Genomic DNA, 16784 nt, shown 5'->3' with positions numbered 1-16784 from the left:
ACTTGCTCAGCTTTCTTAGCAAGTCTAGACAATCTCTGTGTATATAAAACAATGGTGCCCATTTTCTTGTATTCAAAAACCTACTTGGCAATCAAAATTAAAAAGGATACAAGCATGTGTATATATAAATATATATATATATCTAGTCATAGAAAATCTAAGTCTATTATTGTGGATACTGAAGCGTATGTAGAGGTCTGATTGCTGTGGAATCACTTTCACTTACTCATAAGGTAGGAATAATGCTACAAATCAAAACAATAGTATCCTTTATCCATTTTGCATTTGCTTTTGTCACAGGAAACTGTACAAAGTGAAAAGCAAGAACAGTAGTGCCCAAAGAAGTAACCTTCCACCAAGGAACACCTTCGTCACTCAGAGAAAGATCTTGATCCAGACAAACAAACAGACCAAGTCTGACCAGGATGGCTGTGCCTATACAAGCAAAATGAATAGGCCCAAGAACTCTGATGGGCATGAAAGGCCACTGTTCAACTCACAAAACTGCTAGAGTGACCTCTTGCACTATTTTACCCTACATGAACCCACACACAATTTACAGTCAGCAGGGACCATGAACCACATCTTTATTGTACCTTTGTTTCTTTCTTTGCATTCATGCATAGTAGAGTTGGCAGGAATATATATGAATAGAGATTCACAGAGCAGATAATGTAAAGGAACAGTTTACACAAAGTAACATAATTTACAGACAACAGAATTTGATAAGAATAGTCAGAATTTTTAGCTTTATCCAATGGGTCAATGATACCCTAAAAGCCAAAATCAAAATCAGTCCTCACTGGGACTAATTCATAAATTGTTGCACTACACCAAGAATCTGCTGCCCAGGCCATTGAGACACCACTTACAAAGACAAAAGTAAAATTTTCATAATAAATCTCATGCACACATACCATCAAGTCTTTCAATCCCCTTAAGAAAAGATTTGTTCAAGTAAAAACTCAAGACTTGAGGTTTACAAACATTAAAAAAAATCTCTAGGGAAAGGAAGCAAATGCCTATGGTAGCTTATTGATGAAAAAACCCATTTCTAATCAATCTATGGAAATTGTTCAGGCAGATTATTTAGGAGATCAGTAACACACTTTAAAGTAATTAAGACCCCAGTAAGCTTTCCTCATAAAAACATGAGAAAAGAAGAATCTGTGAAGGAAAGAACAGCAATTCAATTTGAATCCTGTTTAAAGACAGAGCCAGAAGTACAGGTAGGGAGTATTTTGAACTTCCACTGCCAAATTTGTGTAGATGAAAGAAAATTATGACAGGAAATAGTATTATAAAACTCTTTAGCTTTTAACAGCATCCTTTTTGGCATACCTATCTGGCCACACATTCTTGTTTTCATGTGTAAGTTAATGGTTTGTACACATGCTTTTCATATTGAAGGACTGTAATTTCAATACTTCTTTTACTATTCATGGCTGCATATTTTTGCATTTTAACTAAAATACACTCAGTATTGTTCTTTAATGCTCGTATCTGATGCTCTTCTAAAGGCTACCTCTGTGAGCAATACAAGCAACAAGAAAGAGATCATCAATGAATCAGAAATTCAGCTTACATAGATATACAAAATATGAAGTCATTGAACAACATAACAAACAGTAAAATCATCTCCCCAGCAAGTCCTCTAATTTTTTTGTAACCTTCTGGTAGTGGAAGAGACCACTGGAGACTTAAAAAAAAAAAAAAGAAAGATCTTAACAAAAAATAGAAATCAACTCTTAGAGAGACACAAGTGCCACCTCTCAGGTTAGCAACCACCCAAAAGCCTTTGTAACCAGGGCATAAAATGGTGAGATGCAGCTAAAAACAAAAAGCTGCATCCACCCAAAAGCCTTTGTAACCAGGGCATAAAATGGTGAGATGCAGCTGAAAAAAAAAAAAGCTGCAAAGTTTCAAAACAAATTATCAGCAGGAATCTGAAATGAGACTGGTACTAGAAGATCTAGGGATTTTTGATACTCATCTACTACTGATTAGAATGGCAAGCACGAAACCAAACTTTACATAAGAAAATAAAAAGCCAAAGAGTGGAATAATACAATTTCACACTTATGGAATACCGCATGAAGTACAACATACCAGCTACGTGATAACACATACAGAGGAGGAGTGACTGAATTCCCCACAGCCTCTAGCAAAACATGCCTTTGACAAGAAGTCAGCAAGTCAGATCTACCAAAACCTATCACATTAGGGTAGTTAAAATGTGTTTGTAATACACTGCATTTGTCAGAAGTGTTGTAAACAGTGAAATTGAGATCCTTAGTTTTGAGTCAAAAGTTCTGTTTGAACTTATGTTCCTACAAATATAAGCAAAATTTTAAAATATACTTACATATTTTTATCTACATGCATTCAAATTACATTTATACCTATTCCAATTAGTTTAGCTTCTGACTCCTCTCATCTTTGAAACTCTTCATACTGAATAAACCTTGTGATGTTTGTGAACAGAAATGCACCCAAACTCCAAGCTATTGTCTAGGAGAGATGGAAAGATCAGGACAGATTAAGGGTTTTTATGAAACAATCAGCAAAATTATTTTTTTCAGCAGCTCATGGGAAGAACAGTCTGATCAGACTTGAAAACCAGCAAGGACAGTATCAGCCACCTATTCCCTTTCTGGAATATGTTACCTGTGCAGACTCCATTAGAATATATATAAAATATATATTCTAGCCAGCACCAAGGAACTGTCAGCTAATTGAGACATTCCTCCTTCTGCCTGAGATCTCTAAGAAAGTTGCTAACTAGTGCTGTAAGTAAACCTAATACATGCAAGTACAGCAGGAAACTGCCCCAGACATGGTACTAGACTGAACTACTCAGCTACAGAACAGCAGGTTGAAGAAAACTGCTCTTTTTTTTCTCCTTCTCATTTCTCCCAAACAATGGAAAGCTTTCTCTTTAAAAGTTATGAATTAGAATTGCTTTGCTGATGATAAGCTCTGGCTTTTGTTGAGCAAACCATAAGCCAGGAGTTCCTGTATTTTGCTCCAGACACAATCCCTGGAGACTTGTGCTGTTCTTGCTTCTGCAGCAGTCCCTGTTCCTGCTGCTAGTGTAATTCCCACAGCTTCAGCATCTCGCAAAATGCCAGTTTTCTGGAACTGGCTAGAATCCAATAGCTGACGCCTTGCACATGGGTTTGCTACAAACAGTGCTGATGCTAAAAGGGTCTTATGCCCTGTTCAGAGGCTTCAATTTCTGTCTGTTGAATTACACTTCTCTCCCTTAACTATGAATGGAAATTGTTTGCAACGTTTAAGAAAACCAGCCTGAGGGATTGACAATGTTGTATAATCAAAATGCCAATAGAATATTTTTTCCAAGTGCTGTTCTTTTTTCTCATCTGTTTTGACACTAGGTTTTTGCAAGGCACTGAGCCCTTTGCTTCATTTCTTAAGTTTTCTTCTCTTAAAGCGTTTGCACTATGCTGAGAGCTGGGGCACAGCAAAGTTGTGGCCCTCAGCTACTACTGGCTTCATCCATTTGATGCAGCTCTATTTAAGTTGCCTCACAATATTTCAGGAGAACAAATCCCTCTTGGAGAGGGTCAAAGCTGTGACCCCTGTGCCAAATTACTTGTTCCAATCTGCACTGCACACTAATTCCAAAAAAGGAGAAGTTGGTCAACTGTGCAAACACAGTTTACTAAAAAGAGTATGTCCTTTTTTGCAATGGTGATACTTTCTTAGAAAATACTCTGCTCTTCTTCCTCTTAGAAATGCAATTTGTGCACTTGAAAGTAGCTCTTATCCATTGGAATAATTTTTTACTGCTGTCAATTACTGTTTGGATTACTAATCTCTTGGGTCCCACGTGGAACTGTTCAAGAGGTGAATACAACGTACCAAGGACCTCAGCAGAAAACTTAATATTGGTGCATACTGAGAGAACTTGTGACGTAGCCACTTGGGAATGAAGTTAAACCAAAGCAAATATAAATTCTGTCCCTCCTGCTCTCTGTGGGTACCAATTCTAGAGAGGTCTGAGACTTCCCCACTGATTCAGCTTTTCTTTTGTGACCTTGGAAGTTACTGCTTCCAAATTCGAGATCCCCAAAATCTGGAATATCTCTTCCACTAGAGAATTCAAGCTCCAGCCTCTACACTTAAATCGCAGGCAAATTATCAGTCATTTAGAGTAGCAATGATGTATCTTTTTGTCTCTCTGACAGTCATATTTGTGTAATATGCTTCACAGCAGTCAAAACAATAGTACCACTTTGACTCTTTCAATCAAAAATCTGCAATCACACAATAACAAATTTAACAAACAAAAGGTAAAACTTTCAAAAGTTTCAAGCTACATCCACCCATATAATTAAAATGAGCTCACAGGCAGTGAAAAAAACAGTACGCTCACTGAATTAATAACCAGTCCCATGAACATCTGCATATTTTATGAGTTGCAGATGTGTATTTATACTTTAAACATAGCCACATTAAAATATGACACAGTTTGTCACATATTTGCTGTGTTTTCATGACAAAAACAGCTCTACAGAAAAAACAGAGAACTTCTTTAAAAGCAATTATAAAAAGCATCTTGAGACATCTTTATGCATTTTATGATACTGTACATGCAAAATAATGCTTTTATTATAGTTGGGTAACCCATTCAGATAAACACAGCAAGAAAAGCTGTTTTTACTGTTCATCTAAATGTTTTTTAAAAGATCACTGCAAAAAAAATTTACTTCAAAAACATGTGTAAAAGCATGGCATAACTTTTAGATGTCATTGAGATTAGCAAAAGTCAAGAAACTGCTTCAGATGCAGTTTAATTCTTAGATGGCTGTTTTAACTTCGAACAGAGTTCTCAAAATAGTGCCCAAATGCCCAGTGCTTGTTGAACAAATTCTGATTTATTGAAGGTAAACATTTACATTGGCTACAATGCTATAGCTGTTACAAAGCTGAATAAAAGAGGCTTAAATAGCAATAGAAAGCAAGTGCAGTAAAAAGTGAATAGAGAAAATATTTGGCCTTAGTGATCTTCTGGCAGTATTTACATTATCTCCATTTTGTTAAATATTTGAGTAACTCTAAGGCACCATAGGCTAAACAGCAGGCTGCAGTATGATTTTGTGCACAGAATTTAATAAATTTATTTGGAGAAAAAAAGGCTATGGAGTTAAAAGAAACATTGGCATATTTTATGTTTACATAAAAGAGTGGCTGTTTGTTAAAGTTAAAAGATACAATATATACTGGGTAAGTTCAAAAATTATTTTTAGAACATTAAATTAAATGTCTATGTATAAGGAATATTTTTACTGACTTTTTGATAAATGATCAATGCAATCTTCTCAACAGGTTTTTAACACAGTAGATATGTTCATCTAAAAACTAGTATTTTTTCCCTTTACAAAAGCCTTATGCCTAGTACATATATAAAATCCCAATGCAAAGTGTAATGGGCAGTAATTTACATCCTAGCTATTCTGTGTCAGACTGAAACTTAGCAGGAGCATGCAATCAAAATGCTATGGAACAGCAGTTCAAGCTGTCTTATTCCTTTGGCTCTTGTCAGTGGCTGTTGCTGCAGCTGGTGAGCAGTACAACACTGACATGCCAGGACAGACAGAGGAGGTCAGTGCTTTCAGACCTGTTTCCAAACACAAATCGGGAAATTCAAACTCCTGGAGACATCCTTGTGCATTTCACACAGAACAGTGCACACAGAATGATGCTCTGCTTGGAGAAAACTTTCCCGTTTTTATTTATCCCCTTTTATTTATCCCCTTTTATTTATCCCCTTCTGAAGCACGTGTCACATCACTCCTGAGTGGAATTTATTTAAGGAATAAATTCATCTGACTAGACTCAAGATCCTTTCTGAACAACTTCAGGTGCTTCATAGAATTGTAACTGCTCTACAAAAAACAGACCTTGCTTGGCTTACTCAACACGCTCCTCCTTCACCTTGAGGTGGTGTTTATAATGAAGAAATTGCACAGACACCAGATTAACACCTGAATTTAGCAAATAAAACACCACAGGATGCTGTGTGCCACAGGACAGAAGAGAATGGGTGGCCAAGGCTTTTCCAGCTGCAGCAGCACTGCCAGCAGAGGCTGCATGTGGGTGAGTCATGGCTCATATTCTTCGTATCTCTTTCCAAAAGCCAAGAAAAAAATCTGTCTAAATTATTATAATTCTTAAATAACCAGATACTACTTTTGCATTTGCTTAGCGTTTGGGTTCTTTTAGTATCTCCTTAACCGTGAATCTTTTAATTCAGTTGTTCCCTTTTGGCCTTTTTTTTTACTTTGAATTTATCCTTGTAGGAATTATGCTAATTGTTTTCACAGTAGCAAGTGATTTATAAGCAAAGTTTAATTGATCTATGCATGAAGTCTTAATCTGGAGTGACTTTATATTTTATTAACAAAGGGACAATCTTAGCATAATTCATCAGATGCATTTTTAGTACCAACAGCTATAATGTTAAAATAATTCAGCTTCATTAAGAGTTTTTTCAAGGGCTGTAGAGGAAAAAATTTAAGCCTAAAAAATTCCAGTGTCACTGACTAGTTCCTGTAAAACACTAACCACACTATTACACAACCTGTAATGGTAACAACTTTATGGTAAGTAATAGGAAGCCAAAGATTTCGTTATCAAAACAGTGTAGCACTGTTGAAGAAAACAGGGCCATGTTGATTCATATCATAGAAGATACCTCAAATTGCTTAATTGTTTAGCCCTTGAATGTTAAATACTTGCCTGAATCTCAAGGAAGATTTAAAAGCATCTTTCTGGACTATTTTCATGATGTTTAAGATACTCAGCAGTATAAATATGGCAATTCATAATTGGGGTGCAACATTAAAGGACTAAAGCAATTTTTTTGTCAAACCTTTCCACTGTGAGAAGGGCTTGCATTTTGTAGTAGGATGTAGCAAGAAGTTAGAAAGTTATTTACCAAAAACTCCCTTGGTTGCTCCATACTGGGTATGGCAACAACAAAGACTAAACGGAAATTTCTGCCAAGAGATGGCAGAGCCTGGGGTGTACTTGCTTTGATTAAAAGCCATCTTTGAAAAGCCTGCATCTTTTACAGTAGGAGTTACAATGATGGGTCCATCACTAATATATGAGCATGGTAACAGAGGAAGAAAAATGCAAGGGCTCTGGGCATAACACAGGGTCTTGCTCAAACGACCCTGGGATTTTTATTTTTCATCCCCTGGAATCCATGTTAATGTAGAGTTATTTGGAAGCATTTGGCTACATGTAACTGCCACCTTTGCATAACACCCCAAAGGACATATCCTTTAAATCTTACCCTCAGGCTTTTTCATTCCAGTTCTTGGTGATAAAAGTCTTTCAGCTTTGATGTTTCCTATATAAGGAGTAACAGATGCCAAATGAACATTCCTCCGTCCCCTCATCTTTTGAAAATAATGAGAATACTTTCTTAAATGATCTGAAGATTCAAATTCCTCTGCAAGTAACACAAAGCCTCGGAAATTTCTCATTAATATACTGGCTAAAGAAAAATGTGACTGAGTTTCTGGCCAAAGAATTTTGTTCTAGCTCAATTGCTGTTCATGTGTGACACCAGGCTTATGTCTGCACTGTAGCCTAGTGACAGCTTTTCAGGTGGCCCTGTTGCGCTGAGCATGGTGCTGCCCCACACTGTCACGGGCTGTGTATCCCCATGCTGCAGCTTGGTTCTGCCAGACCCTTTTCCTGCCACGCACGTGGGACCTGAGCTGCTAATGCCATCTTGTTCCTTCAGAACTACCTTTCTGCCTGAAAGTTTTTACCCTCTTCCACTCGTTTGCAACCCCTGTGCTTGCCACATTCTACCTTTTGTTCACCATCCTTCTCCCCCTCTTAAGTCAGTCACTGCAGTGCTCCCTGAGGCAGGCACAACAGCAAGGCCTCCATACAACTTGGGAGTCCTGTCTTCCCCCACATTGTCCCTTACTGTGGCTGACCCATTTAAAACAAACCTCTGAGCACTCTTAAAATTCAGCAGTGATGCATTTTTCTCTTCCCTTCCCTTTCCTGGGGTTGTACTTATGATGGCACCATGCATGACCAGTATCACAACCCCACAATGCAAACAAGATCAAATCATTAGCTACATTTCAGATTTCTTTCTTCAAGGGTTTAATTTCTGACCCTACTATAAGCTTGAGGGGACAGGGAAGGTGACTGTTTATTTGGCTTCTCTAGTTCACTCTCTTTCCTCCTGGTTTTTTTTGGAAGAGGCATCTCAGAGTGGTGGACTATCAACCCAGCAAATAATCACAGATCATCTTTGTGGACTTGCTTCCCAGTTTCTTTTTTTTAGGCAAAACAGAGTGATTCAGACACATATGGCAGGACCATTACAGAGATGGTCATGCCAGGGTTTCAGCTCTACTTCTGAATTATGTTGACTTTTTGCAGTCACACAACCTATGGCAGATCTTATGCAGACAGACAAATTTCAGGAAACCTCTTTGTTTCAAGAAGTTTACCTGTGTCCCAAAATGAAAGACAACCATTACAGTGCTTCTCTAATTTAGAGGTCCACCAAATGAGGGTGCAAGTCAATAGAACTTACAGCAAAATGGGGATACGTAAACAGAATTTGCTTTACAAGTCTGGATATGAACCCAGAAAAATAAACTCTAAAGCAAGTAAGTGCAGAATGCTGAAATACATCCCAGGTATATGCTCTTAGGCCAAATACCACTATTAACTTGTAGGGCACTTCAACTGCAGCAAGTAATACAGGAGTGTAGCATGAACTAGGAAGAAGAAATCATCCATTACAGCATATCTATTTCAGTTCTGTTTAAAAGAAACAAACACACCTGTGCTCTGTTGTGCTGTTATTTGGTGCTTTAGTATCTTTATTATGAAAGTAACATAAGAGAGGTTTCAGTCTATTTTTACTTTCTGAGGTGGCTTGTAGTAGTTGCACAGATGGGTAAGTTCAATTGCTCTCCATATTCAAGGGTCTGATTGATGCTTCAGGATAGCCACCATGAGGGCTGCCAAGGGCATTCATGAGGGCACAGGGTATGCTTTTTGTCTTGGAGACTGGACCCTTCTCTATCTGTGTTGCCATCCCATTCACTTGGAAAAAACAGTTGTTAATTTAAAAGACAGAGATATTTAAATTGATTTCTTATCGCTTAGAAATTAACTAATAAAACCATTTTACCAAGACAAAATTAGTAGAATTTTGCATTTGTATATATTTTCTGATGCACCAACAATCAACTCAACCATGTAAAAGCCTTAACTCAGCACATACTTTAAAGTGGATAAATTTCATCACAGAGCAATTTCACTGAAGTTAAGATGCAAACATTAAAAAACCTTGTTAATCTAATGAAATTGTAAAATCTAGTATATAAACCCAAACATTCTAAAAAGGAAATTAACAGCTTTAGGTTTTTCAGGTGTTTTCTAGGCTCGTATAATTAAAAAATGCAACTCAACTGCTTAATGGGTAAGACACTGTTCCAGAGAAGATAAAGAAAGCTGAACATATACCATCACATTCATTTTGCTTTGTTGCACCCAGTAAATAAAAAATGCATTGTTGTTTTCACCTTTGAGTCTAAATCCTAACTGCATTTGAGTAAAATAAAAAGAATCAAAGATAGCTGCAGGTAACCAATCTCTTCAATTTTACATATTCCAGACAACCTTTTATTGTGTTTTAATACGAGAATATTTTACTTATTGCAAAGTATCCTGCATAATACAGGTGCTCCGCTATAAAATCTTCTCTCTTACTTGTAATTCAGTCTTTCTAAATTTAAAATACCAGTATACAGTACTAAAACTTCCAATTGAAGTTTAGTATAAAAATATCAGCACAAAAGTCCTTTTTAATGTCTGTTTATCGTGAGCAACCCAAATGCCTATTTAATTATTAACTGTTTTAGTATAATAATAGACTTTGCACCCCTACAGTTGCTAATTGATACCATCTCAGGTATTTTGATGAGATACGAAATACTAAGTAAGAAAACAGTAAGTATTCAAATGGTTAATTTGCTTAGTGTAGTAATAATAAATTAGTTTTTTGCATCTTCTTCAGTTCAAAATCCAGCTTTGAGACTGAGGAAGGCTTCACATCAATTAAATAAGAGTGGTCCTTTTAACCAGTAGCAGTTTGATTGCCAATGACTCGAAGAATCTCTTTATGAATGTTTGGTTCCTGTGTATTTATACTTGTATCACCCACTTGACCATCTTCATAACTAAAAAATAAAAAAGAAAAGGTACAAAAAAGAATATAATATTAGTGTTTTATTAATCTACGTAAAAACATCAAAAAAATCTTGTTCTCTAAGTGCTTATTCTATATGTTCACTGTTTCTACTGAAGTGCTCTGGCGTGCTTCATCTTTATATGCAGATTCTAAACTCTGGAGAGTGGGAGGCTGCCACTAGGACCCAAAGGGGACAAATATTAGTTGAAAGGGGGAAATGCTCACAGCACAGATAGGAAGCCTTTAATGAATTCCTCAGCTTAAATACACACAGCCAAACAGAAATTATGCTTCTTAATACATGGACAGACTTACTATAACACGAAGTAATGCCATTGAATAGGAAAAATCAGGAACTCTCCGTTCATTTGTATTAAAGACATTTACTAAACCTTTGACACTAGCCTATCCACACATTTCTAGCACAAGTAAGTAAAAGACAAAAATTAAGGAATACCAAACAAAATTAGGAAGAAATGTCTTTTATCTAATTACAACTATTGGAGGGAACATTAAAAAAGGGTCTAGTATGAAGTTGAATGTTAAGAAAAGCTTTGTACTCACACAAAGAAAAATCTTGTACACACATGATCCGTGTTGGGAACTACCCATATCTCCCCATGTTTGTGCAGGTCAGGTGAGGTTATCACTATCAGAGAAAGAACAAATTTCATAGTGATGAAAACATGCCTGGAAAACTCTGCTCTAAATGATTTTGGGTTTTATATATTTTAAATTGTCTTTTGGGAATGTGCAGCTTTCCTCTACATGTCTGTGCTGCAGTGCAGATTTTGAGCTGGCTGCTAGTACAAAAAAGGAGATGAACTTGATTCTTGTTTCCAAAATATACTTTTCTGAAAACACAGATGTTTGATGTATGGGAGCAAGTTGTTACATTAAATGAAAGTTTAAAAATGCACTTATTAAAACCTGAATTTAAAAAGCCATAGCGCTGTTAAAGAGGGTCTGAGACGTCTGATCAGCACTTGGAACAGGTATTTGTGTTTAGTGATGGCTGATCTGAAACCAAGATGCTTAAGACAAAGCTTGAAACTGTTATACATGGGATGTGCAATAACTACAAAATATTTAAAACAAGTAGCAATTATGACTCAAGAGGTTCAAAAAGCTTGCCAAATCTTGTTCTGTGTATTTGATGATAGGTTGTTTACTAGCAGAATGAGGATAGCACAGAAGAGAAAGCTTTTCATTCCTAACTAGAAGCTATATCATCAATCCACATTTGAAGATATCTAAATGGACTTGAAGAGCATCTTTCTGGGCAAGTTATCGTAAGCTGTGCTGGAGGAGGTTTAGACTGGACATTTCAAAGTATTTCTTTACTGAGAGGGTGGAATGCCAGGTTGGACTGGTGTAATTTTCTTCCCAGTGACTGGCAGGGGGCAGTTTTTGGATTTGTGCTGAACACAGTGTTGATAGTATAGAAATGTTTTTGTAATTGCTGAACAGGGCTTACACAGAGCCAGCCAAGGCCTTTTGTGATTCTCATACTGCCACAGTCCAAGAAAGCTGGGGATTCATGGGAGGTTGGGAGGAGACGCAGCTGGGACAGGGGACCCAAACTGACCAAAGGGATGTTCCAGACCACATGACATCATGCTCAGCATGCAAAGTGAGGGAAAGAAGGAGGAAAGGGGAACAATGGTGCTGGTCTTCCCAAGTAACCTCTACATGTGATGGCGCTGGGCTCTCCTAGAGATGGCTGAACAGCTCTATTGGGAGCAGTGAATTAATGTCTTGTTTTGCTTTGCTTGCATGCAGGGCTTTTGCTTTCCCTATTAACCTGTCTCTACCTCAACCCATGAGCTTTCGGGCTTCTACTCTTTGGACTCTCTCCCCAGCCCTGCTGGGGGAAAGTGAGTGAGGGCTGTGTGGGGCTTGGAGGCTGGCTGGGGTTGAACTGTAGTAGCTGGTGGCTTCCTACAGAGTGGTTGGTGTGCCCAACCTGTCAGTGTTTAAGAGACATTTAAACAATGATCCTAATCCATCCCTTAACAATTGTGCAGCACTGCACTGGTCAGGACTGGACCTGAGTGACAGTTGTTAGGCACTGAAATAGCCTGGTTTATTTTATTCCAACACCAATGTAACTACATGCATATTCAATTTTGATACTATTTCTTTCATGAATTGCAATTTTTAACAAACATTTATTGCAATTAATTTTACATAAAATCTTTATTAATCATGTCCCCTAGATCACCTTCTGACACAGAGAAATGAATATGAAAACTGCAAATTATTCTACCAAGTATTTAAAATTCACTCTTATAAAATTGGTAATTCATTAGTAAGTACAAGGAAAGAACAACATGGATGAAAAAGTCCTTGTGAAAGATGTAATTTACATTTAAAAATTCAAGCATTAAAGGCCAAATAATTAATATTGTTCCTTATGGAAGTTTTAGAACTAAAATTCTGTATTTTTCTGTAAAGATCAAAATGCTTTTTCATGTTGACTGACACATCTGTACTTCTGTAGAGCTGAAAGATTCTATTTTGAAATACTACATTTTCTACATCCTGTCTTAATCTTCACTTTTTAAAACAAACAAATGCTCCAAATGATGGGCAAATTGGGGTAATATAATTTCTAAGATTAGCTCCTAACTACAGGTGCTAATTCAAAATCTAATTCTTATTCAAATGTCACAATTTGTTCTTAAAACCTGCTGAGGTTTCACTAGTTATTAACAGAATAGCTAATTCCTTCAAGAATGACTGTATGCAAGTATTAGATTTTAACTTCCCAAAATTTCTGAAGCAAATAAAGAGAACATACTGGTTGCTCGATGATCAGTATGCTTGCTTGAACAGTGAAAAATTATTTGGAAATTCTATATGAAAGGTGTTTTTTCCTGACTTTTATGTGTTTAAAGCATTTGTCAAGAGCTTCCAAGAAGTCAGTGCTTCAAATAAAGGACATGGCTTTAGTTTTCTTGATGGTTTAGGAAGAGGAACACATTTGAAACACAGATTTGAAACCAGATGATCAGTCACTATATGTATATGATATCTCACGACAATTCAACATCTGCTACAGGTTCTGTTCAGAGGGGAAATGCTCCTATTGAAGTGTAAAGGTCAGCTGTTGAGCAAGTACTCCTACACCTACCAGTATTTTCTTGCCTAAACAACCAAGTAAAGCTCCCACTGATTTGCACCCTGTAACCTGTGCATTCTGTGGCCATGACTAAAACAGCTTCACAAGGGCTTTCAGCTTACCTTCACATAAGGCTATGCATTTTAAGTTACGGCTTTGCAAAAATTGTGACTGCTGTCCTTTCTTCTGTGACTGAGATGTAAAAAAGTGAGAAAATAGAATTAGTGCAGTAAAACAGAGAGAAAAAGCAACATAGGAGACAGCTGCTATTTTCACTGGTTTATTAATAAACAAAGGTAGAGGCAGTTTTTCTAAAAGGTCTCTATTTTATCTCTAAATGTAATAGAATTTATAAAAAGAACCCTATTATTTATTTGCATTATAGCAGGAGAGATTTGAACGCCTTTATCCAGAAAAATAATATCAAAAAGTGCCTAATTATTACAAAATTAAAGTGTTATCAGAAATACCACTTCTATTGATAAACAAATTGATATCAGAATAAAAAAGGAAAAGAAAGATAAATTTAGTCACTAATTCTTTGGTCACTACCCTGATATTTTATTTGCCTTCCTGCTTCTGAGAGCTTCTACTGGGACATGCCAATCTACATTCAAAGCCAGATTATTCTGTAATTTCTATGTGCTAATCATGGAGACGGATATAAGATAGTTTATTGAAATTTAGCCCTATGCACAGATGCTGTGAATTTGCCTTAGATACAGCAGAATTGTAATGGTTCAACATGCAAAATTTGTGAGAAATAAAAAATTACTTGCTATAAATTAAATGCTGCTCATTTCCCAGCAATAACCATTCTCAATTTCTTTTGAATCATTATTCTGGAAGTCTAAAACTCAGAAGGCCAGGGGTTGCTAGGGGCCATAACGCAACCTGCATTTCATCTTCATTCTCTTCCTAAATTCATCTGCTTTGAAAAGAACAGCACAAGGTCTGCAATACACTCAGTAAATTTTTACTAGAGCAGTTGGACTGTATTTGATATTTGCAGTCTCTGAAGTTGTTTATGTCATTCAATGCAATAACACTGGTAAGTTGCACAAAGGAAATATTACCTCTCTTTCAGCTACTGAGCTCCCAATAATAAATCCCACAAATCTTCCAGAGATGGTTGATGTACCATACCTGTGATGTATTACTGCCCTTACTTCCTGAAGCTGGTTCATCTTTAGCTGACACCTTCTGCTGCTTCTTGTTCATCCCTAGGAATATTAAAATCATGTAAGATACCCTGCCCTATAAATACCATAAAAAGCAGAGTTAATTTAAGTATGAGAGAATGGAAGAGGTAGCACAATAAGAATCACAGTCTTTTGCATGGCACTCAAAAAGCTGGTAAACTCTGTCACAGAATATCACAATATACATCCTGTAAATTACAGGTACTTCTGCCTCTACTGCAAAGACTTTAGCAAAGTCAAGTAGGTGCAAAAGCAGATAAACCTGAGCATTAAATTCAGATCAGGAATATTCTTATGTGGTGGCTTAACGGGGTTGTAGATCAGCATGTGCTCAGTCCACCTGCCCCTATTCAGGCTGAAATAAAAGTCTGATTTATTGTGGGTGGGAAGGCAAAAATCACAAGAGAAAGAACTTTATATATTCATCTTTAGCACTTTATGGAATTTTATTGAAAGTCTAATTAATTTGTATGAGTAGGGAATTTAAGTTTCGAAATCTACCTTTGTTTGATCTCCTTAGGTACACACAAAATATTAAATTATTTGTCAGTCACATTTGATCCAATTCTGTTTCAGAAACCGAAACATCTACTTTTGCGCCTTAGTTTTCATTCATATCCCTCATGTTGGTTTTTTATAAAATTCCTGTTTTGCATGATACTATGGGCTTGAGTTTCCAGCATCCTGTATTTCACAGAGTCATGGAATAGTTTGGGTTGGAGGGGACCTGAAAGATCATCATGTTCCAAGCCCTCTGCCCTTGGGAAGGACACCTTCCGCTAGACCTGGTTGCTCTGAGCCCCATCTAACTTGACCTTGAACACTTCCATTATTTGGCTGAATTATGGGAAAATTTAACTCTCTGAAGGAACAGAACGTGTATGACTCCTTCATAGTTTTTATTGGCATCAAGGATTACACACTTCAGTGGAACACAAGCCTCCTTTCTGGAGGAGACAGGATGGAAAGGGCCAAGACAGGCAGAGAGAGGAGCAATAGCACATTGAAGCTGACAAAGCAGTATTGTCCAAAAAGAAAGACATTTTGTTAGATAAGGATACTTCAACCAGCACATTTAGTGAGACCTAAGAAGCCTTCATACTCATGTAATCTCTGATAAACTAGAAGTCTAGAGATAACTGATGTTGAAGTTCCTCAAATAGTAGCCCAAAAAGTTGAGCTCCTAAAATGTGACCTAGAAACACTGAGTATCAGAAAGCATAACTATAACTCCCAGAATCATCTACAGGTACACGAACACACATCAAACTATATACCCCCACTTTGATACGTGAGGAAATGGTAAATACCACATACTTAAACAAGAAAGTCACCATATTTTAAAATCCCTCTCAATGTACATATCCCAACTGTCTTGTTTTTAATATGCTTTTGTTTATTATTTAGTTTTTTATGATTTAATTAATGGAAAACTCTGCACAACTCACTTTAGGATTCAATAGTGGGACAAGTTATGTTCCTTCTCAGGCTAAAATAAACACACTGAACTCTACTTTCTATGTAATCTTGATGTGGTGATACTTGGGAATACTCTTAAATATACAGTGTTGAACATGTCTATTGATCAATACTTGTTCTGTCAGATGATGTCATAAAAGACCATGAACTCTTAGGTAAAGTTAGATGGAACTTAGGCAGGTATTGACAAGAATCACAAAGTTGGATTTCAGCTGAATCATCAAGACCTACTACATACAGCATTCAGTACTGGCTAATATTTACTTTAAGCACAGTTCAAGAATTCTAAGCACCTTGAAAAATAAGGAGAGTGTTTAACAAAGGAATTTTCTATTTTCTTACTATTTATATTAAAAAAAAATTCTCTTTTTTGGAGTAAATTTAATCATGGCCAGCAAGGATTAAATTGAATATAATGTTTTAAACAGCAAAGCCATAAGAAGAAGCAGTAGAATAAGATACACCCCTATATTTGTCCAACTTTAGAGTGATTTATAAATATCACCTGAGTAACCAAATGATATGCTTGACAATGGACTAAGGTAGATTCCACTTCCAAACATTGCACCATGGAGCTGAAAAAGAGAAGAGTGATTACTTGGCATTAGTTTGGTTACAAAATAATAATAATTACAGGAACAGGTCATAGCGCATTTGCCCACCCTACTAATTTATTTTGGGTAATTAAGAGTGTTCAACGAAGTCTTTTTAA

At 36.6% G+C, this 16784-nt stretch overlaps 1 protein-coding gene across 1 annotated transcript in view; it reads right to left on the bottom strand.

Annotated features, from left to right (window-relative positions):
- Nucleotides 1-8858: 8858 nt before the first annotated feature.
- Nucleotides 8859-16784, bottom strand: part of PARP8 (poly(ADP-ribose) polymerase family member 8) — a 110248-nt gene continuing 102322 nt past the window's right edge. The window contains exons 22-26 of the mRNA XM_039709915.1: nt 16578-16647; nt 14538-14614; nt 13514-13583; nt 10832-10916; nt 8859-10256 (exon numbers count right to left, since the gene is read on the bottom strand). Of these exons, the coding sequence (XP_039565849.1) occupies nt 10154-10256; nt 10832-10916; nt 13514-13583; nt 14538-14614; nt 16578-16647 (405 nt within the window). The 3' untranslated portion in view covers nt 8859-10153. The remainder of the gene's footprint in view (nt 10257-10831; nt 10917-13513; nt 13584-14537; nt 14615-16577; nt 16648-16784) is intronic.

This window comes from Passer montanus, unplaced genomic scaffold (assembly GCF_014805655.1).
Source record: "Passer montanus isolate IOZ18808 unplaced genomic scaffold, ASM1480565v1 scaffold22, whole genome shotgun sequence".
Taxonomy (NCBI): Eukaryota; Metazoa; Chordata; class Aves; order Passeriformes; family Passeridae; genus Passer; species Passer montanus.
The sequence above is the reverse complement of the archived record's forward strand: the minus strand, read 5'-3'. Positions and strand labels throughout refer to the sequence as shown.